A 23,628-nucleotide genomic window follows, 5' to 3' on the forward strand; every position below is an offset into this window, starting at 1 on the left:
TTTTTTTTTACTCTTTCTGTGTAAGATGAACTATTGAAAAGAACATTCCCTCTCATAATTATATAATCAGTTCAAATCTGTACTTAAGCAATGTTAAAGCAGAGTTGAAATTCCAACCTGACAAAATAGCTAAAGTTGAGCTTTAACGTATATTAGGTGGTTTGAAAAATACCGAAGAAGCCTTAATATTGTGACCCTGATACCTTGCCACATGTTTTCTCCTTTTCAGAACAGGTGATTGAGAACTTGACATAACTAATGCCATAATGATCCTCTAAGTAATCTATAAGCTTTTTGCATTGCGCCAGCTGCACTGGTCTCTTTCCAAAAGGATTCGGAGCCCTCTCGGCTCCTGCTGACTCGGTCTCTCTCCTCTTCTTTGTTCTCTTGAGAAATGGCCTTCAGCCTGCAAGATGGCAGCTAGGAAGGTTGCCTGGCACTTTTGGTCTGCAGCTTTCTTTCTTGCTCCTTTATCTCTGTCAGAGTGGACTTGGCAGGCCAGTTCCACCAGCCGAGAGATCCTTATGTAAGTTTTTTCAGCCTATTACAAACATACAGATTAGATTCCAGATGTCCAACATGGGTATCTTTAGTTTAATAGTTTCTTGTAGTTGTTTTGTGATGTATATGACCGTCTGTGGGCTACATGCTTAAAAACATTAGGTAATCCTTGTTAAAATGATACACAAGCTCTGATGTAAAAATTGCTTTGGGGGGGACTCCATAAAGGACAGCCAGCGCTGCTGTCAGGGCCCCTCTGTTAGTGTCACCTCCTAATAAACTTTCTTTCTCTGACTTGGAGTACATTTCATTGGCTCAACTGCTCCAGGGTATGCACCCCAATTGGGTAACAATATCAAACCTAAAATCTACAGTAATCAACATATTTTTTTCTGAGAGCCAGATTTCAGCATAGAGGTAGCCATAGCACAGAGCAAAAACAACACTAAATCTGACCTCAGCTGACCTGGGTTATAACCGTGATTTATCTTGAGCAAGTAATTTAATAAGATTTCTTCTTGGTGGAATGGAGATAATATCTCATAAGGCTATTATTAAGAGGACCACATGGAATGACAACTGAGCAAGGTTTTGTTTGCTGGGAAGAGGTGTTGGTGTAACATTGTTCCCTTTAACACAAATGCCCTCCAAACTGTATAGGGTGCTCCCTGCACCCAAGTCATTACTGATGAGGTGACAAGGGTAGTATGACAAGAGTGACAATGAAGGAAAAAAATACCAAGGAAGCTGATTTTCTAAGCAGAACAAGAATTCACTAAGAGGTGCAACGGGCTGACAGATGCTTGGCACATCCTTTGGCAAATTTCTGGTGTTCTGTGTCATGCTTTATGCAAAAAGCTGATGCTCTAGGCCAGCCAGCTCAGGGCAAGGGCAGCTTAATGTTCTCCCCTATCTCGCAAACAACAAGCTCCTGGATTCCTGATGCAGGGCTGTGCGCGTCTGACCCTGCTATGCATCTGTCAGACCTGGCAGCCACTGGGAGGGTAAGCACTGTGACGTTCACCAGTAGCCAGGTGACCACTCCTGAGGGGCCGAGCCAGTTGCTACCTAAAGAAGCAAACGCATGGGCTCGCTCAACTCACCCATGTTCATCAGTGAGGACCACCCGTCTCGGGTCCCAGGGTCTCTCACAGTTAATTTATCTTTATCCAAATGGAGTATAGCTTGTAGTTTCACACTTGTCATTCATTCCACGGCCTTCTGGGCATTCTTATTCTGTTTGTTTTTAATTGATATATAAGTTTTAAAATGTACAGTTCAGTGGCTTTTAGTATATTCACAAGGTTGTGCAACCATTACCACTATTTAATTCTAGCACATTCCCAGAACATTTTTGTCACCCTCAAAAGAAACCCTATACCTGTTATCTGTCACTCCCTTGTGCACCTCCCTCCAGCCCTTTGCAACCACTTATCTGCTTTCTGTCTCCATAGATTTGCCTAATCTTGACATTTCATATAAATTGAATCACAATTGTAACTGGCTTCTTTCATTTAGCATAATGTTTTTGAGGTTCATCCATGTTGTAGTACATATCAGGACTTCATTCCTTTTTATGGCCAAATAATATTCCACTGTATGGATATACCATCTTTTGTTTATCCACTCATCATTTGATGGACATTTGGGTTGCTTCCACTTTTTAGCTATATCAAATAATGCTGCTATGACCATTTGTGTACAACTTTTATGTGAATATTTGTTTCAATTCTGTTGGGTATACACCCAGGAGTGCAATTGCTGGGTCATTTCCAGAACCCTTGTGGTCATGTCAGCTCTCCTGTGTGAGCTTATTTCCATGGTAGACAGAAGGAAAAATAGTTCGCCAGGGACCTCTAAATTCGAAGGAGGAAATGAAGACATTCATGAAGGAAAAAAAAGAGGTTCTGCATAAAGCAACATATCGCTAGTCTCCAAATTGTTGTTGTTTTAGCTGCTGCTGAGTCAACCCCAAACTCATGGTGATCCCATGCATAGGGGATAGGACTGCTATGATCCTTTTCATTGGCTGATTTTTCAGAAGTAATTCACCAGATCTTTCTTCCTTTTCTGTCTCTGGAAGCTCCGCTGAAACTTGTTTGGCTTCATAGCAACATGCAAGCCTCCCCTGACAGACAGTGGTGGCTGCACTTGAGGTGCAATGGCCAAGAATCGAACTCGGGTCTCTCGTATGGAAGGCACTGTGTCTCTATGTGGCACAAATGGTTTGTGCTCATCTACTAACCTAAAGCTATGCAATTTGAACCTACCTAGTGGTACCATGGAAGAAAAGCCTGGTGATCTGCTTCTGTAAAGATTACAGCCAAGAAAACCCCATGGGGTAGTTCTATAAACATGGGGTCTGACTCAATGGCAATGGGTTTGGTTTGGTTTTTTGATACATAATATGGTAGTGGCAATGGTTTGGATGGAGACATAGCACTGGACCAAAATTGACATAATCCTCCTAAGTAGGATGAACAATCAACATGTAGTGAGTGGTCACTATGTTTGAGGCACTGTACTGAGCGCATTATATGGATTGTCTAATAGTAGAGAGGAGCCCTGGTGGCATAGTGGTTAAGAGCTCGGCTGCTAACCAAAAGATCGGCAGTTCGAATCCACCAGTCACTCCCTGGAAACCATATGGGGCAGTTCCACTCTGTCCTATAGGGTTGCTATGAGTCAGAACTGACTCGACGGCACCTAACAACAACAGTAGTAGAGAGAATGGGAAAAACACAGCTATTAAAAACACGGATTGAGGCCAATTCTGCTTTCTGCCAGAGTGGCATAATTCATCTCCAAGCCAGGTCGGCCAGAGTGGTATAATTCAAAGGAGAGTGAAAAACAGGAAGATAAATTGCCTGAGTAAGAAAATTACATATGTTTGAGATTTGTTTGCTGGAAACTCAAGAGAGTGGGTCAGGGAGCAGGGAGGTTTGAAGGCTTGAAAATGGAAGAAGGGGATTGATGTGTGGGATAAGGGAGAGGGCAGACACAACACGGCAGCAGCCTAAGAGCAGAAGAAAGCCAGTGAGAAATCCCCGATAACTTTAAGTAATCAACTCTACGCTGATTTCTGTTTTGAATCAGTTGACATCCCCCTCCATTACCCTGAAGCCTTCAGGAGTCTTAGGTTGGTGTCATTCTGCGGGATGAAAGAAGTGGACAGTGTAGAGCGGAAAGGAACAAGCAGTGGCTGGAAGTGGAACACTGAGCTAGGAGCTGGAATTCAAGAGAGAGAGGACCAGAAAATATAAGCCCCAGATGTTATCAGAATAGTGGGGACAAGGGAAAGTACTGGACTTCACACAGTACAGGACTCATGCTATTTGAATTTTAAGTGTCAAGGGAATGGGTGACCCTAGAAGCTAAAAGAGATAGGGTCATCTGGCTTTCATAATATAATCTGCCCAACAACCCTGTAGTTGTGTTATAAAAGGGGGGTAATAGAACAGTAAAGCAAAACAAGACTTAAGCCACATCAATGTTCACTTCATGGCAACAGCCTTGTAACAATGACCTTAAAGACTTTATGGTGACATTCCCATGAATGGTTAGAGTATAAAAATATTTTCTCAGTGTCCCTGTTGAAAGTCTAGAACTATTCTTCTCATGCTGCATATGAGAAAACTGTAGCCCAAGAGTCTCATAGACTTGACTCAGGTCCACTGCAGGTTAGTGGTCAGCCCTACCTGGAACGGTCACAGTTAGGTGGCCCTGAAGCCACTTCTACAGCAGGGGTTGGCAAAACTTTACTGTAAAAATATTGGGCTTTGTCAGCCAAGAGACAAAATTGAGGATACTGTTTAGGTACATATGAAACAAGAGAGAAAATACATTTCCACAAAATTTTTTATGAAATCCAAAAAATATAATAATTTAGCACAGTATTTTGTAATACAGGTCTACTAATGAGAAGAATTTTTTTTTTTTAGTCTAACACTTTGCTTCATTGGAGTTCAAAGTTAGTGTTCACTAATGCCTGATTGCAAAAGTTCATCTGTAAAAACCTCTCTGAGCTCGTGAGCCACGCAAAAGCCAGTATAGGCCAGATGTGAACCATGATTTCTGTCCTACAGTCACCACTATCTGAAGCAAAGTCAATGCTGGGTGCTCCATCCCAAGAGTCTTTAGATTTCATACCCTGATTCAGAGATTAGACATCTGGAAAGGACTTTGGGTTGCTACTTGAAAGATTTAGAAGTTCCTTAAACCCATCAGTCTAGTACCCTAGTAATACAAATAACCATTATTTCAGCCAGTATTTCCTGGACCCCTAGTGGCACAGTGGTTAAGAGCTTGGCTGCTAACCAGAAGTTTAGCAGTTTGAACCCACCAGCTGCTCCCTGGAAACCCTATGTAGCAATTCTACTCTGTCCTATAGGGTCACTATGAGTTGGAATCAACTTGATGGCAACAGGTTTGGTTTGTTTATTTTTGGAATTATATGCCAGGCACTACCACAGACACTAGAGATATAATGGTGAGCAAGACAGATGAGCTCCTTCATAAGGTATGAGACTACAATCAAGAATTAAAGAAAGAAAACATGACAGAGAATGCTAGTGCTATGGAGAAATAAGGTAATGGAAGAGTCACTGAGGGGCAGGGTAGGGTAGGGCGCTACTTAAGATAAAGCAATTTAATGAGTTCCTTTTTCTCCGCACTCTTATCATTCCTTGCTTTATCAAACGTCAAGTACTTTTTTCAGTATGATGGATGTAAAATAAAATCCCATTGTGTTTTAATTAGCTTTCCCTGCTTACCAGTAAAGTTGATCATTTCTTTTTTTTCCTTTATTCTTTTGCCTTTCAGGCTTCCTCTTCTGTTAATTCCCAGTGGATTCTTTGTCTGTTTTTCTGTTCAATTGTTTGTCTTTTCCTTATTGTTTTGTTGGTGTTCTTTTAGATATGAATCCTTTATTGGTGATACCCAAAGCCCGTTGCCATCAAGTCAATTCTGAATCATAGTGACCCTATAGGACAGAGTAGAACTGCCCCATAGGGTTTCCAAGGAGCAGCTGGTGGATTCCAATTGCCAACCTTTTGGCTAGCAGCTGAGCTCTTAACCACTGCGCCACCAGGGCTCCTTATTGGTAATATGCATTGCAAATATCCTCTCACAGGCTATGACTAGTCTTTTAACTTTGTGGTGTTTTTTGTTTATAAAAGAATTTTAATTTTTATTGGTAAATAATCCGTCTTATGTGAGGATTGGTTGTCGAGTGCCTGTCTCAGTGGGAAAATTCAAAAAGGCATGATTTTGAGTTTAAACCTCATTCCACCCCTTACAACTATTCTTGCCCAAATTTATTAATCTCTCTGAGCCTTGGCTTCTGCATCTGTAAAGTTAGGACAAAATCTAGCTCACAAGTTTGTTTTGAGAATTAAATGAAAGGATATACGTGTAAAAATGGTGTGGTGGAGGCATCTGACCTCTTCTAACTTCACGAGGGGGAAGGAGAATCAAGATCACAGCCCAAGGCTGACTCCTAAGAGGCTGAAGTCAGGCATACCTCCTCTCACCAACCCAAAGCCACTGCCGTCAAGTCGATTCCAATCGACTCATAGTGACCCTATAGGACAGAGTAGAACTGCCCCATAGAGTTTCCAAGGAGTGCCTGGTGGATTCAAACTGCTGACCTTTTGGTTAGCAGCCATAGCACTTAACCACTATACCACCGGCCTTTACCAATTCTGACACCATCTGTCCCTTCCATGGTACTTTCTACTTCTCTGCTGAGTTCAATAATTTGTTACAAAGGTCACACAGAACGCCCAGACAATATTCACGATTATGGGCCTTATTAGGGAAGTAACAGGTTATAATTCAGGTTCAGGAACGCTCAGGGTACAGTTCTTCAATGAGGACAGCCCATAGGGAACTCTAGGACAGCCCATAGGCAACTCTCTCTCTGGCCCTTGGCCCCTCGTCCCTCAGCCTGGCCTCTGCCCTGCTCGGGCAAGTGTTACAAAGCTCTTTAGCTCTGCTGATACGTGCCCAGAGGCACCCCAGTCCACCATTATGCCTCGGCCCGAAGGCACTCAGCTTCCTCACTCCACAGGCCAGGAAGCCCAACACACCGTCTCCTGCCAGGCTCCTGCAGTCTCCTGGTTCTGCTGCCACCATTTCTCTGCCATTGCTTCTCACCATCTTCAGTGTTACAGCTCTCTCTCTCGGTCTTCTGGTTCCAGGAGCTTCCCAGCACAGGGACCGTTCCTGGCTCTTCTTTCTTGGCCGTGGTGAAATCCTCTCCTCCCACCTCTGGGATGGCTTATTTTAAGCCTAGTGGGATAGTAAAACTGACCAATCCCCCATTAGGGTTCCATATACCTTATTTGCTTAGTCCTACTCAATCATTGTGTGTGAGTCACAAAGACTATGGCTAGAAAAAAGGGCAATATTACGTAACTCATTGCACTACAATATGTAAGTCCTCTAGCACACTGGCAAGCAAATGCTTGCTCCCTTCCTTGTCTCTCCACCCCAACGCACTCTTAAACTGTAAACTTCTTAACGGTCTTGTTGTTGTTAGGTGCCGTCAAGTCTGTTCCAACTTATAGGGACCCTATGTACCACAGAACAATATAGTGCCTGGTCCTGCGCCATCCTCACAATCATTATTATGTTTGAGCACATTGTTGCATCCACTGTGTTAATCCGCCCCATCGAGGGTCTTCCACTTTTTTTCCACCCTCTACCAAGCATGATGTCCTTCTCCAGGGACTGGTCGGTCCCTCCTGATAACATATCCAAAGTATGTAAGATGTAGTCTCGCCATCTTCGCTTCTAAGGAGCATTCTGGTTGTACTTCTTACAAGGTAGATTTGTTTCTTTTTTGACAGTCTATGAAATATTCAATATTCTTCGCCAATACCGTAATTCAAAGGTGTCAATTCTTCTTCACTCTTCCTTATTCATTGTTCAGCTTTCACATGCATACGAGGCAACTGAAAACACCATTGCTTGGACCAGGCGCACCTTAGTCTTCAAGGTGACATCTTTGCTTTTCAACACTTTAAATAAGTCTTTTGCAGCAGATTTGCCCAATGCAATGCGTCTTTTGATTCCTTGACTGCTGCTTCCGTGGGTGCTGATTGTGGATGCAAGTAAGATGAAATCCTTGACAACTTCAGTCTTTTCTGTTTATCACGATGCTGCTTATTTTGGTACATTTCTGAGGATTTTTGTTTTCTTTCTGTTGAGGTGTAATCCATACTGAAGGCTGTGGTCTTTGATCTTCATCAATAAGTGCTTCAAGTCATCTTCACTTTCAGCAAGCAAGGTCGTGTCACCTGCGTAACACAGGTTGTTAATGAGTCTTCCTCCAATCCTGATGCCCCGTTCTCCTTCATATAATCCAGTTTCTCGGATTATTTGCTCAGCATACAAATTAAATAGGTATGGGGAAAGGACACAACCCTGATGCACACCTTTCCTGACTTTAAACCACACAGTATCCCCTTGATCTGTCTGAACGACTGACTCTTGATCTACGTACAGCTTCCTCATGAGCACAATTAAATGTTCTGAAATTCCCATTCTTCGCAATGTTATCCATAATTTGTTATGATCCACACAGTCCAATGCCTTTGCATAGTCAATTAAACCATGTTAAACATCTTTTGGTATTCTCTGCTTTCAGCAAGGGTCCATCTGACATCAGCAATGATACCCCTGGTTCTACGTCCTCTTCTGAATTCAGCTTGAATTTCTGGCAGTTCCCTGCCAATATACTGCTGCAGCTGCTTTTGAATGGTTTTCAAAAAAATTTTACTTGTGTGATATTAATGATACTGTCCCATAATTTCCTCGTTAAGTTGGATCACCTTTCTTGGGAGTAGGCATAAATACGGATCTCTTCCAGTAAGCTGGCCAGGTAGCTATCTTCCAAATTTCTTGGCATAGACAAGTGACCACTTTCAGAGCTGCATCCGTTTGTTGAAACATCTCAATTGCTATTCCGCCAATTCCTGGAGCCTTGTTTTTTGACAATACCTTCAGTGAAGCTTGGACCTCATCCTTCAATACCATGGGTTCCTGAAATGGCTGAACATCGACCAATTCTTTTTGGTATAGTTACTCTATTATTCCTTCCATCTTCTTTTAATGTTTTCTGTGTAGTTTAATATTTTCCCCCTAGAATCCTTCAATACTGCAACTTGTGGCTTGAATTTTTTCTTTAGTTCTTTCAGCTTGAGGAATACCAAGCACATTCTTCCCTTTTGGCTTCCTATCTCTAGGTCTTTGCACATGCCATTATAATACTTTACTTTGTCTTCTCGAGTCACCCTTTGAAATCTTCTGTTCAGCTCTTTTCCTTCATCATTTCTTCCTTTTGCTTTAGCTACTTGATGTTCAAAAGCTAGTTTCAGAGTCTCTTCTGATGTTCATTTCTGGTCTTTTCTTTCTTTCCTGTCTTTTTAGTGACCTCTTGCTTTCTTCATGTATGATGTCCTTGATGTCATTCCATAACTAGTCTGGTCTTCGCTCATTAGTGTTCAATACCTCAAATCTATTTTTCAGAAGGTCTCTAAATGCAGTTGGGATAAACTCAAGGTCGTACTTTGGCTCCAGTGGACTTATTCTAATTTTCTTCCGTTTCAACTTGAACTTTCATATAAGCAGTTGATGATACTGACCTCTTCCATCACCTCTTTCCACAGATGTAGTAGATTTGATTGTTGTGTATTCCATCTGATGAGGTCCACATTTATAGTTGCCATTTATGTTGTTGAAAAAAGGTAATTTTTTTTAACTTATGTTGTTGAAAAAAGGTATTTGCAAAGAAGTCGTTGGTCTTGCAAAATTCTATCATGCAATCTCTAGCATCGTTTCTATTATCAAGGCCATATTTTCCTAATTACTGATCCTTCTTCATTTCCAACTTTCGCATTCCAATCACCAGTAATTACCAATTCATCCTGATTGCACGTTCGATCAATTTCAGACTCCAGACGTTGATACAAATCTTCAATTTCTTCATTTTTGGGCTTAGTGGTTGGTGCATAAATGTGAATAATAGTCGTATTACCTGGTCTTCCCTCTAGGTTTATGGATATTATCCTATCACTGACAGCGTTGTACTTCAGCATAGATCTTGAAATGTTCTTTTTGACGACAAATGCAATGCCAGTCCTCTTCACGTTGTCATTCCTGACACAGTAGACTATATGACTGTCTGACTTAAAATGACCAATACCAGTCCATTTTAGTTCACTGGTCATTTCAACTCGATATCGATGTTTTTGTGTTCCATTTAATTTTTGACAATTTCCAATTTTCTTAGATTCATACTTCATACATTCCATCTTCTGATTATTAATAGATGTTTGCAGCTGATTCGTCTCATTTTGAGTCATGCCAAATCAGCAAATGAAGGTCCCGAAAGCTTGACTCCATCCACATCATTAAGGCCAACTCTACTTTGAGGAGGTGCTCTTCCCCAGTGGTCTTCTGAGTGCCGTCCAACCTGAGGGGCTCATCTTCTGGTACAATATCATACAATGTTCCGCTGCTATTCCTAAGGTTTTCACTGGCTAATTCTTTTCAGAAGTAGACTACTAGGTCCTGCTTCCTAGTCTGTCTTAATCTGGAAGCTCAACTGAAATCTGTCTGCCATGGGTGACCTGCTGGTATTCGAGTACTCGTTGCATAACTTCAAGCATCACAGCAACACTCAAGCCCCCACAGTATAACAAATTGACAGACGTGTAGGGGTTAAAGGTCTTATATTTCCCAAAATCACATGCAAGATCTGTACTGTTTATTGTGCTGAATGAGTTTTTCTTTAAAATGTGCTGTATATAAAGTACTAAGTACAATAACATGTGCTTAGTTACCTAGAATGTGGAAGACGAGCAGAAATACAAGTTAGCAATGAGCTTTTTAACTCAAGATTACTCCAGTTGGCCTTTCTTGAGCTAAAGAAACAACAGAAAGAGTTGCAGTAAGTGATACGGTTAATATGAAGTTTTTAAACATTCTTTTGAGGGAAATTTTTATTTCAAGAGTTTAGAACCACAATTGCACAATCAATACAAGTATGAACCAAAATTATTTAACTGCAGGCTGTAAAAGATTACAAGATATTTGTCATCAGCTTTGAGAAAAAAAAAAATCACGAAGTGATATGAATAGGTAAGCCTTAACAATTTTATTATAAATGAGTTATATAGGAAATAAGTTTACAATAAAAATTTTAATAAAAATTTACATGTTATTACCATACTAGTTTTTATTTAAGAATGTGTTTTTATTAGTTATTTTGTTTATTGATTTTTTTTTTAATATTCTACTGATCCCTAAGCATATTACAAAAACCAAATCAGTTGCCAAGTCAATTCCAAGTCATGCCAACCCCATGTATGTCAGAGTTGAACTACACTCCATTGAATTTTCAATGGCTGATTTTTCAGATTGCCAGGCCCTTCTTCCAAGGCACCTCTGAGTAGACTTGAATCTCTAACATTTTAGTGAGCAGCCAAGTGTGTTAACTGTTTGCACCACCCAAGGACTGCAAGCATATTATATGTGCTTTAAAAAGTAAAATAAGTATTAAAAATTCCAGTAAACATTGGGTTTCATACACCATAGACACACATGCCTACACCCTGACACTCACAAACTCAATGTCCCACTCTGGCAACATAGGGTTGAACGGAGACAATGTTTATTTACTGAACTATTTCCACATGCCAGGCACTTTCACCTATATGCTCTTGTTTAATCTTCACAACAACCCTGTGAGTTAAGTGCTTCTAATTTTTTACAGAGGAGGAGACTAAAGTTCAGAGAGGTTATGCCACTTGTCCAGATCTAGTAATAAGTAGGGGAGCAGAATTTAAACTTCTGACCTCAAGTGCAAAAAACCTTGTAGGTGAGACTGCATCATCATGAAGTAATTTCATGATGTTTGTAAATACATGGATATGGGTCTCCAGGTATCTCAGTTACTACCTCCACTGACTTCTAAATTCTACACCTCAAACTGCTGAATCAAGAAGTCTCCTTCCACAACCTAATCACACTGAGCTCAAGAAGCATGTATTTTTGCTAGTTATGATTTTTAAGTGATTTGTTGTGTGCCACTCGAGTAGATTAAAAATAAACAAAAAATACTTGCTGTCATATTATACACAATGGCAAACACTATACAACACGAACAGTGCCTCTCATTTGTGGCTAGATTCTGAAAACATATTTAGAAGTCTTTCAACTAGCTCCAACTAAAAATGGCTAAGTGATTGCCATGAAGACGGATATAGAAATGGAGTTTTATTCGTCTTATCAGAGGCCTTCAGCTCATTTACACTCATGGCTTTATTCAAATAAATCACTTTTTTTTTTTTTTTGCCCAAAAGAAAGGACTAGCAGACCATCCCATCACTGCTCTGTGCTGAAGAAGCTAACATAAACAATGTCAACAAGAATCATTGTGTTTTAACAATCTCCAGGAAACGCCATAGAGTTGTTTATAAGATGTAAAATCAAGTCTTGGTTTCACAGTTCTGCTAAACTCAGAAGTCGGCTTCATTTCAGATTCCCGTCTCCTCGAAAGAGCCTCCCATGCTTTATAAAATACTGTTGAATGTGCACATTCAGCGAGGCGTTCAAAACCGTGAATGTGAAACATGACCTACACCAGGTCCATTTAGACACGGACGATTGAAGGCTTACCATGTTGTGGGTGGTGAGTGCTGTTCACCCAACCTTTCCAGGTCTTCTCTGACTTCTGGGCACAGGGCAGGATTGCCCTTTGGCCTTCTGCATTGTCCGGGGTTGTGCAACCAGTTCTGGGCACTGGATTGTGAACAAGAGTGATGTGTGTCACTTCCAGGCCAGGGCATTTAATGCCATGCAAAACCCTCCAGACCACTTATCCCCGCTGCCAAGGTAATAGCAATGTTCCAAATGGTGGCTGTGCTACCAGCCTGGGGTCCAGAGAGAGGACAATGACGACACAAAGCAGCACCCCTGCCAACCCACAATAGACACACAGCATGAGCAAGAAACAGGCCTTCCTTATTATGAGGCCTGAGGTAAGAGTTGTTTGTGACCACAGCATTAACTGTCCCTCCCCAGCCCCTCCCCATACCCCAGACAAATGAGTCATGAGATAGGGCTTGGTGTCTCTAACGATTAGTTAGCAGACTTGTGCAATTTAGCATCTGAAGCTAAATGTCATTATCCTGTCAGGGAAAGGTCCCTCGGCCCATAGTTCACTAGGCTCCCGGTCATGGTGTTCCAAAATCTGAATTATATGGTCCGAAAAAAAATTAAGGAGAAAAAGTTACAGTTGTAAACTTCTGAACTGCCAGTTCTAATTTAGTCATCTGTCAAGATTTTTAGTTGTAAACAATAGAAACCATTCTGGCTATTTAAGCAGAAAACGAATTGATTAAAGGATTTATTGGCTTACAGAATCTCAAGGCAGAACAAAGAATAAAGTGTAGACACTGTGCAGGAAGGACCCATAACTCCAGACAAGCCAGTGTAGGTTGCATTCCCCACCACTACCCCACCACTGGGCAGGGACACCAAGGCCCATTGTACCACCCGGGCCTTCGTCAGAGCCCTTGCAGCTCCACACCCCTCCACGGTCCTGGCACCAGGCCACCTCATGGTCAGCACACCGCCTGCTACTTTGCACCTCTGGATGGATCTGATTAGTGAAGCCTAGGTCACATAACTGCACTAATCTAGGCACATGGAAAACTAGGGAAATATTTTTTGGCTTTTTTCTTAGGAAGGTGCAGAATACCTCCAACACGGAAAGGATATTTAAAGGTGTGGCCAACAAGAATAATAAATATTGTTGGTGCAAACAGTTAAGTGCTGGCCCAGAGGTGAAGTAGAGAAAATACATTTTCTGTAGTGTTTTAGTATTAAGAGAGAATACATTTTCTAGTTTAGCTGTATAAGCTGTGATTAAAATCTTCAGTCTTTCAAAACATTGATTATTTGCTTTGGAATCTGCCTCACGATTGTTCCATTGTAGAAAAACAAGGTAATCAAGATTTTTTTGTTGATTAAACCATGTTTCTCTCCGAGGTGACAAAAACAATGGGCGATACCATCAGCACCCGAGATAATTGAGCAAAACCTGGACCCATCCAGTGACTGAAACCAGGATGGTGTAAAGAGGCCTGCAAGATGTCAACAATAAATCACTTCATCATTACATCCCCCTCAAAGAAGAATCAACATTCCTGGGAATTTCTAAACCCTGACCCTCTCCCTATAAAACCCTTTTGTAGTCCTCTTGGGGCAGACAGAAGCTGGGGAAAACTTTGCCCCCTCTGTCTCTTGAACACAGTGTTCAATAAAGCCCTCTTGCTGCTTACCTCCTCCTGTCTCACTATTGGCTTGTGGCAGGAGGCTCGAATCCACAATTTGCAGTAACAGAGGCACCTCAGAAGACAAGCCTGGCAATCTGTTTCCAAAAGGTCACAGCTTTGAAAACCCTGAGGGGCAGTTCTATTCTCCACACATAGGGTCTCCATGAGTTGGAATCAACTCCATGGCGACCAACAACATCATCTGTGGTAATGGATAATACGGACAAGTAAGGTCTTCTGTTCTCATTTAGTTCCACTCTTCAAGTTCCCAGGGCCAACATGGTTTCTGCAGCTCTTCCTTCAGTTCTACCCCAGTACCCTTCCTTCAGTTCTACCCCAGTACCCTTCCAATTAATCTCTATTTTCACTTAAACCAGTTTCAGTTGGGTTCTGTCACCTGCAATGGAAAGAGTCCTAAGTAATACAGAAGTAACTGTATGTTCAAGAATCCCAAATTAGCCAGTTGCAATGGAGGCTGTAAATATTCAAGATACCCTAAAGTATTTTTCAGGGTTTTTTTTGCAAAGGAACTCTACATTGACAGGAAAAGTAAAAATAAAACAAAGAACATAGGACTAACTTTGGTTTGAGAACCCTAACTTGGAACCTGGGCTGGATACTGACTATATTTACTTTCTCTAGTAAAAGTCCTCACAAATAACTTTTTACTTAAAAAAAAAAAAAGAAGAATATTGAATACACATAGAGCTGTTATGATTATGCCTACTGAATTAAAAAGTCAGAAGGATGCAAAGTGCCAACTTATTGCCAAATGCCAGCTAGAAATGAGGTTGTCTATAAGAAAACATCCAGATAGGGAAATCGTTAACCAATATACATTCATACACACACACACGAGCATAGATAATATATCTAAATCCATACCTAACTCCAACTAGTTTCTAGATAATAGGTTCTAAGATTTTTGAAAAAAACCTCCACTTTATTTCTAGACGTTCAGGTATAAGATCCTGAAATGGATCTTCTTGAACTAACATAGTAAAATATAAGAAAACCCAAAACCTAAGGGCAAACAGCAATGCAATAATTACACTGAATAACCAAAGAATACCGAAAAACCAAACCAGTTGCTGTCAAGTTTATTTCACCAATACCAATGTGACCCCCAAAACCCCTGGCAGCATGTGTTCTCCTTTTTCAAAACAGGCAACTGAGAACTTAACATAACTAAGGCCATGATAAACCTGTAAGTTGTTCTTCCTCTGCCTGCCTCCTTCACATACCTCTGTTAATGACTTTGTTTTGACCAAATGTTAATAACTTTGTTCTTTGTTTTAAAACTGATGCAAATAACCTTTTGTTCTGTCTAGACAACCTGTGGCAGACAACCCCCACAGGAAAGTTGGAGCCAAGGTATCAGGTATGTATATCTTTAGCCTAATAAAGAAATGTCTGGCAGGGGACTACAAAGACACTTGTAACTTTTGTAAGATTCTATATAAGCTCTAATGTAAAACTGCATTTTGGGACGCCATAGAGGCAACCTATGTTGCTGCCTGGTCCCCGGTGATGTATATGCATCCCCTTAACAAACGTTCTCACTCTTTCTGACTAGGAGTACGTTTCATCGGCTCGACAGCTCCAGGGCAGGGACCCTAATCAGGTAACACCAAGTACTTAAAAGTTTTCTCCACATGGAAGACACTTTCTGTGGCTGACTGGAAGTTTCATTAATTTCCTCTGTATGTAAGAATGGCTTCCAGCAGAGGGAGTGGAGACCCTAGAGCTATGTTTGCTGCCAGGAGCCAGAACTGGTTCATCTAGGGTGAATATCTGTCCCACACTGGCCCATTTTCTCTCCAGGGAACTTAAAATTTGGAATGAGAGACCTGGGAGTTGAGGGGTGAGCTACACTAATGGTAGGACTCAGGGGGAGAAGACCAAAAAACTCAGAAAGCAGAGATTTCCAGGGCAGCCCTATTCCTTCTCTTCTCCACACAGTGGTTACTTAACTCTTAAAAAAAAATGAGAAATCCTCAAATTTTCCCAATAATTCCTTTCTCTCTCTCTCTCTTTTTTTTTTTTTTTTGGCTTAAGCTAGGCCAGAGTCCTTTTTTGTTTTGTTTACATAAAAAAAAAAAGGTACATCAAATAAATTACAATCTTACTGACCAACCAGTTGCTGTAGAACGGATTTCGACTCATGGTTCCCTAAGTGTAAAGTAAAACTGCACTACATATAATTTTCAAGGTTGTGACCTTTTGGGAACAGATTGCCAGGCCTTTCTTCTGAGGCACTTCTGGGTGGGTCTGAACCACCGAATTTTCAGTTAGTAGTCAAGCACATTAACCATTCATGCCACCCAGGGACTCCAGGTACAACCTTACCCTCCCCAGTATCCAGCTTCACCCTTAGGTAACTCATTTTTCTTTAACAGTAATAATTTTAAAGGACCTTCGGCCTCTTTAAGGAGCCCTGGTAGCACAGTAGTTAAGTACTTAGCTGCTAACTGAAAGGTCAGTAGTTTGAACCCACCACCCACTGCATGGGAGAAAGATGTGGCAGTCTGCTTCTGTAAAGATTACAGCCTTGGAGACCCTACGGGGCAGTTCTCTATGAGTCGGAATGGACTTAACAGCAATGGGTTTTTCAGCCTACTTGCACCTGGGATTTACGCACCATGCTGCCATTGGGTTTGGCAGTATTAACCTCGCTTGTCGCTTTTTTGGAAAAACTGTTGCTAGTTTTGACAGTAACTGACTCAGGGGTTGCAACTTCAAATGTCTTCAGACATCAGGGAGGTCATGTAAATGGAGAGAGTGGTAAGCTAGAGCCCACTAGACACTATATGCACCATCTAAAGATATTTATGTCCAAATACTTAGAACACCATGTGGCCCAAATAAAATTATGGGCCAAATTCACCTCCTAAGCCATCAACTAACAACCCAGCTTGCTATTAAAGCACACATGGCCCCAGACTGTAAGATTTAGGAAACTCAAGTTTTCTTTCAGCCATTGGGACAGGATAAGATTGCTTTTGGACCGCACATTTTCCCACATTCTTTTAGCAAGAAACTCCACAAGTCATTAGTGAGTCCAAGGAGAAGTATCTATAAGCCCCAAGGGCTGCTTTTAAAAGAAGCTTATCAATGCTGGTAGATTCCTGCCTTAATGTGTGCCTCATGGTAAACAAAGCAGGCTCCTGTTACATTCTATGAATCACAGAATAGCCAAACTCCTGCTAAGTACAAGGACTCCTAAGATGTCACTGCACAGATGGAAAAACTCAAATGCCTACCACTCCTGACAGTCTCTGCTTTAACTACATGGCTCTGATTCTGCTCACAGACTAAAAAGGAAATCCAATTCTATTTCAGAAAACTGATAAGGCACTCTCGTCCTTGGAGAAAATGGACTGGACAAATTGTTACCGGAATAAGGTTCTTGCCTCTCACTGGTCAAGAACGAGCAGGTAAGACATGCAGTTTTCCACAAGAGCAAAGCTTTATTGAAGAGGCTTGCAAGCAGAGACGAGAAGGGCCTAGAGCAACGTATAAAAGACGAGCCTGAGTTTTTAAAAGTTCTTGGGCAGGCAAAAGATTCATGTTTATTCATAGCACAGGCGGGGGTATGTTAACTAAGGTGGGCGCACAGCAGCTTTCCAAGATGGCTCTTGTCTTTCCAAGATGGCTCCTGTCCCAGAGGCCTCTGGGATTCATAGCAGGACTTATTACAGGGTGTCACGCCTGCAGTCTCTCACTCCCAGGGTTCTGTTCCCCGGCTGGGGCTATAGCCCCTCACTGCCCCTGGTGGAAGGTCACACAATAGTCACAGGTAGATGTTCTGCTCACGTCCCTGGGCCTGGTTTTCTCCAGCTGCTTCTGAAAGGCAACTTTAAAGAAGTTTGCGGGCTATTTTTAGATACCCTGCCTCATTGTTCTGGGGAATGGCTTTGTTTCTGGGCCCTGGCCCATTTCTTTTTACTTTGTTTGCAGATTTAGGGGCCCCTCTGTTTCTTGTCTTACTAAGTCTCTAGGTTCCACACTCAACCCCCTATTACCTCCCTGATAGTATAGTCTATTTCTCTTTTACTTGCTTCTCCTCTAACCACACCAGTCTCTTCGCTATCTCTCAAACAGGCACCCTCCGATCTCAGGGCCTTTGCTCCCTGTCTTAAAATTACACGCAAAAATCTGAAGTCTCTACCACCGATTGTTAAGAAACAATGGTGCCTCCATTTAGCAGTTCCTTTGCCCACAGAACACTCTCTGAGGAACTGCAGGATTTGGAAAGCTTGCTGATGTCTATTGCCCCTGTAAGGCACGTCAAAGTTTTAATAAAAACCTGCTTTTCTTCATGAAACTAAGCAACTGCTATTTCACACCCACATATGCTGGAGCTCATTGAATTGCTCTCAAGGACTTTGTTTAAAATGAAAATGCTTTGCCTCCTAAGGACAGAGTGAGAGGACTGATGAATGTTATTCCCTGAAGGAGAGACGTGGGTGCACACGCAAAAACCTAAGGAGCTGGCTAGTACTGCTTGGCCCTGTTTTACAAGCAAGTCTAACCTACCTGCAAGTATTCTGTAAAAGGCTTTTAAAGCAGTTGAATATATCAAGGGATATGTGCTGCCATTTTTCCTCTTCTTGAAGACAATCACAGAATCAGAAAACCAAGAGGAAGAGAAGCAGCAAGAAAGACCAAATTCTGCCATATGGTTTTTCAGGAGCATAGGAACCACTGCTTTTTCTTTTTTTTTGACACACGGTACCAAAGGATCTGTAACTAACAGACTAAGATAGCATATTGCTGGGTTCTGTAGCTCCATGACTCAGAAGTCACTTTTCTCTCCAACATAAATGTCAAGTAAAATATCTCGGATAAGAGAGAAGAAATTTCTTCATAAAGTTTGGTTCCTGTCTGAGTGCCTCTTCTGTGCAAATAAACCCTATATTTTGCTGCTGTCTTTTAGGTTGACTGCCAGCCTATAAGAGATAAAACATACACGCCAGAGCTGCATAAAGGAGCATAAATCATGAAGACCGTTATCTTTATGTTCCCTATAAATTCCCCCAACAAAAGAACTTAACATATGGAATTCATAGTAAAATGTGTTTAAGAAAGAAAAAAAAAAATTGGAAAGAAACATACAGCAGAGAGAAGGGAAAGGACAAATCACAGTGACATATTTATGCATGCATAATCTGCGAGATTTGGAGATTAAGAACTCTGATGGAAATGCTAAAAGCTTCCGTAATATACAAGAATATATAGGCTCTAGGGTGGTCATGGAAACCCTGGTGGCGTAGTGGTTAAGTGCTACGGCTGCTAACCAAGAGGATGGCAGTTCAAATCTGCCAGGCACTCCTTGGAAACTATGGGGCAGTTCTACTCTGTCCTATAGGGTCGCTATGAGTCGGAATCAAATCGACGGCAGTGGGTTTGGTTTTTTTTTTAGGGTGGTCATAATCGGAAAAGGCAGTATTTATTCATCTTCTACCATTTGCCCTCATTTCACAATGCTCTTAAGATTAGAACTGCTGATATGAAAGAGGACGTAATATCTAGAGCTATTCCTTACACAGCTCAGTGAAGGAAGGGGATGAGGAAAGAATTCTATGAGGACTAGACTTCTCTCTTGCAACAGCTTATTTTCAAGAGAAGCATAAGCTATGATTAAAGTGGCAATATAATTGCCAAATTTTTCTTCCTCTGACACCTGCAAAGGAAGCACAGTGACAAGAAACACTCGGCAACCCAATTATTTCATGCAGGTTTCATCCACCCAGAAAGCTGGCCCCAAAATAGAATGTAACTTTTTCTTCTTCACCAATGTGGTAGGCACCTAGGGCAAAGTGACCAAAAACCTAAATAACATTATCAATATTCTCAACAAACAGAATTTAAATAGGGTAAGATTCAAGGAATTTGATAAATAATTTCCAGATTTTAATTATTCCATTTACTTAACAATGCATTTAGCTTCTCTTTGTCCATGTCTTCATATGGGGCTAAAAGGAACAAGATTGCCACAGGGAGATCAGTAGCATTCAGCTGTTCCCAGAAGTGGAAGGGCAGATGAGATTAACTGGTCTTTCCAGTTTTGAGGAATATTTCAAATAATTTTAAATAATGGGGAAATGAAACAAATTCAAGATCCTCACTTTCTAGGACTTTGGTGAGGTTAGAAATGTATATCCTGAAAATAATAGGTAGAAGGAAATCCAGGGAAAATTTCCTTAGGAGGTTAAAAACTTAAACATTTTAAAAATAGTAATAAATCCACTCACTTCATTCTTACATACTTTTAACCAAAGACATTTAAAATGACAGACACATAATCAGCCGAAATAGTAAAATTCTTATATTTTTATATACTGGTGTCTTGGGGGAAATCCTGGTGGCGTAGTGGTTAATTGCTATGGCTGTTAACCAAAGGGTCAGCAGTTCGAATCCACCAGGCGCTCCTTGGAAACTCAATGGGGCAGTTCTACTCTGGCCTATAGGGTCGCTATGAGTCGGAATCGACTCGACGGCACTGGGTTTGGTTTTGGGTTTGGTGTCTCAGGAGAAAGCATTTACAAAGGGTCACTATGGGAAACAATCCTTCCCATCAAGAACAGCCATGGAAACAAACATTATTCAATCTGAAATGAATTACCAAATCACAACACTTACAAGACAACAAATCAGAATGTACTTCTGTTAGCATCCCAAACTGGGGAGAGATCAGCCTGGAAGCAGGATGGATCTGGGAAAGTTTCCAATGACCCTGACCTGAATGTTTAAGGATGGAAAGGGCATGAATCATAGGAAAGGAGGATGGGGGTTCTTCAGACAAAGAAATCAGCTTGAGCCAAAGAATGGAAATAGGTTCTAACAAATCACATCTTGAGAATGACTGAGGCCAAAGGGCTGGACAGACTGGTGAAAATTAAAGTTACCATTATTGAGTGCTTACAAGTCAGACACTATGTATGCTAAATATGCTAGATATTTCCTCTCATCCACTCTCCCTTTTTTTTCTAGTTTAATTTTAATAAAACTGAGCCCCAGGGCTTAGACTCAAGATCTCTTGCCTTTGTTAACCACACTCACTTCCTAGTTGATCTCATACAGTCTCATGGCCTTAATGCCACTTGTACACTGATGCTTCCCTTTCCTCCAAACTCCACACTCATATATCCACTGCCTCTTTGACATTTCTACCTGTACACTTAAAGGGTATCTCAAACTTAACACATCTAAAACTAAACTCCTGATTCCCATCCACCACCACCCTCCCCCTCCCCCCAAAAAACAAAATATAAACCGGCTCCTTCCTTATCTACCTTCAAAATATATCCAGAATCCAACCACTTATCACCTCTACTTCTTACCACCTTGTCTAAGCCACCACCATCTCTAGCCTACAACCCCATGTGTTACAGAGTAGAACTGCTCTACAGAATTTTCTTGGTTGTAATCTTTACGGAAGCAGATCACCAGATCCTTCTTCCTCTGGTGGGCTCGAACTCCCAATGTTTAGATTAGTAGTCAAGCACAAGCTATCTGCACCATCCAGGTACCTTTAGATCATTGCAGCAACCTCCAAATGGGAGTGCATGTGAACTTTTCCTCCAATGACATTCTGCATCTGCATTCTAACCCTTTCCATTTGCAGGGTAGGTTCTAGTTATCAATACTGTTGTCTGAAGTAGAGACAGAGATTTAAGAGTGATTCTTGGGCAAGTGACAGCAAAACCATGGAGACTAAGAATAAATGTGAAAGGAAAAGTACAGGGTGGGGCTGGGGGCATTTGAGAGATGGGATGGGATATTCGAGGACATCCTTCTGTAGTCATGACCTCTATTACAGCATTGGTCACACTACTGGATGTGTGCGCTCAGCGTCTGCACCACTAGACTATGAACTCATTTTGTGTCCCCAGCATCCAGTGCAGCATCTGGTACCTGGTAAACTCTTGGCAAAAGTGTGTTGACTGCAGAACACGGTATATGGAAAGTGCACTAGGAGCATGAAGAACAAAGTGGCTGCTTTCTTTCTTCCGAAGAGCAAATGAACAATTCACATGAAAGAGAGAGAGAGAGAAAAAAACTTGAGTTTATCCAGGATGATCCAGCTGACTGCCTAGAAAGGAGAAAGAAACAAACAGCCATGGGTGGAAAGGGGGAAAGCAAGTATTTAGGAGGAAATGAAGGGAAGGTAAACAGCAGACAAAATGGTATGATATGCTCAAATAGGTCATACCTGGGAAGCTAAATAAATCAGAAAAGTCAAGGGATGAGTTTTTCTCCCAACCCCAAGAGGGGGCGGTCGGGGAGTGGTGTTTGAAAGAGGAAAAGCCATGAAACAGGAGAAAAAAAAAAAAGGTTACCTCAGCCCTCAGCGGATTTGGCTGGAGTTGGAAGCAGGAGTTAACGGGTATAAGGACGAGGCAAAGTCGTATCTGCAATTCTTAACCTTTTCACTCCCAAGTACCATGGAAATTACTGACCTCCAAAGGAGGGTAGGAGGCCGCAAACTTAAAATTCAGAGGTTAAAACTGGACTGCTCAATGAGGTGTGAGCCAAGAAGTTAATGAGGCAGGAAGAGCTACACAGCCAAATGTAGGTTATTACAGTACTTCAGTCCTCGAGGATCCAATTAACTTCCCACTAAACGGTGCTGGGAGCTGGACATCTCTCTTAGGCCTGATGATGGATCGCCATCACCGTGATAAAGGCATGGAAAAATAATTCGCAGTGGATACCCGCCCAGCTTTGTCCAGGCCTCCACGAGAAAACTAGGAGAATCACGGCGCATAAATACCAACCATAACTCCGTTCTTTTTTCTGCATATCACTCTGAACCTCCACCCACTAAAATGTAAGCGTCTTGAGAGCAAGGCTTTTCCACCCTTTGCTAGCTGCCCAGAGCCTAGAAGAACGCCTGGCACACAGTGACGCTCAGCAAATACTTGTTGAACACTGAATGAACTCGTCTCAGCCCCACGTATCTGGGCACTGAAAGAAGCAACCTGTGGAGCCTCTTAAGAGGGCGCAGAGTAAGAAAAGAAGCTGAAGACTTGTTTGGAAGTGCCAGTGGGGCGGCCTGCAGAGCCCTGAGCGGAAGGCTCCAGCATGGACGGGGAGGGTCCTGGTCTAAGGCCCGGGACTGCACCGTTTGTAACTAACCTTCCGGCGGGGGCGCCCGCGTGGGGCGCAGCAGCCCGATTCTGGCGTCCCGCGCCCGCTGCCCCCCGGCGGCGCTCGGCGCCCGCTGCGTACGTAGGTCACCTGCCTCCTGCTGGCGCCACGCGGCGGGCCGGGCGCGGGCGGCAGGTGCAACCCGGGCGGCCGGGGGACCAGGCCGGGTGGGGTGCTGCCGGCGGGGGGCCCGGTCCCTGCGCGCCTCAGTTCGGCGCAGAGCCGCAGGCCGAGCAGCAGCGCAGCGCCGAGCAGGCACCGGCGCAGGTCGCCGCAGCCCCTGCCGGGCGGCCTCTCCCGGGCCATGGCGGGGGCCCGGCCCGCTGCCGCTCTCAGAGTCCCGCGCGCGGCGCCCTGCCGGCAGCTGGGATGTGCCCCCGCGGGCCTCAGCTGCAAACTGTGGAAACTCCCCCGCGGGCCGGGGCGCGGGCTCAGACCCGCCTCCCTTCCTCCCGTCCAAGGAAGCCTCGGCGTAACCTTATCCTGCCCCAGCCAGGCAGGAGCGGGCGAGGGGCGGCGGGCAGGGCGGGAACCCGGGGGTGCAGGCGGCTTCACTGAGCAAGAACCCGAGCCCCACCTCAGGGGTCACTGAGGAGCACCCTCCACCCCAGCCTCGAAAGATGGA

At 42.7% G+C, this 23,628-nt stretch overlaps 1 protein-coding gene across 13 annotated transcripts in view; it reads right to left on the reverse strand.

Annotated features, from left to right (window-relative positions):
• METTL24 (methyltransferase like 24) overlaps window positions 1-23,396 on the reverse strand; it is a 141,585-nt gene extending 118,189 nt beyond the window's left edge. For 5 of the 13 annotated variants that reach the window (XR_007519012.1, XM_049898737.1, XM_049898746.1 and 2 more), the window contains exon 1: window positions 22,992-23,396. Coding sequence is in view for 5 of the 13 variants with exons in the window: in XM_049898737.1 (XP_049754694.1) it covers window positions 22,992-23,309 (318 nt within the window). In the remaining 8 variants the exon portion in view is untranslated. Of the gene's footprint in view, window positions 1-10,349; window positions 10,431-12,186; window positions 12,568-22,991 lie in introns of those variants that run through there. The other 8 variants (XM_049898789.1, XM_049898848.1, XM_049898798.1 and 5 more) reach the window with 4 other exon arrangements.
• Between the last annotated feature and the right edge of the window lie 232 nt (window positions 23,397-23,628).

This window comes from Elephas maximus, chromosome 1 (assembly GCF_024166365.1).
Source record: "Elephas maximus indicus isolate mEleMax1 chromosome 1, mEleMax1 primary haplotype, whole genome shotgun sequence".
Lineage (NCBI taxonomy): Eukaryota > Metazoa > Chordata > Mammalia > Proboscidea > Elephantidae > Elephas > Elephas maximus.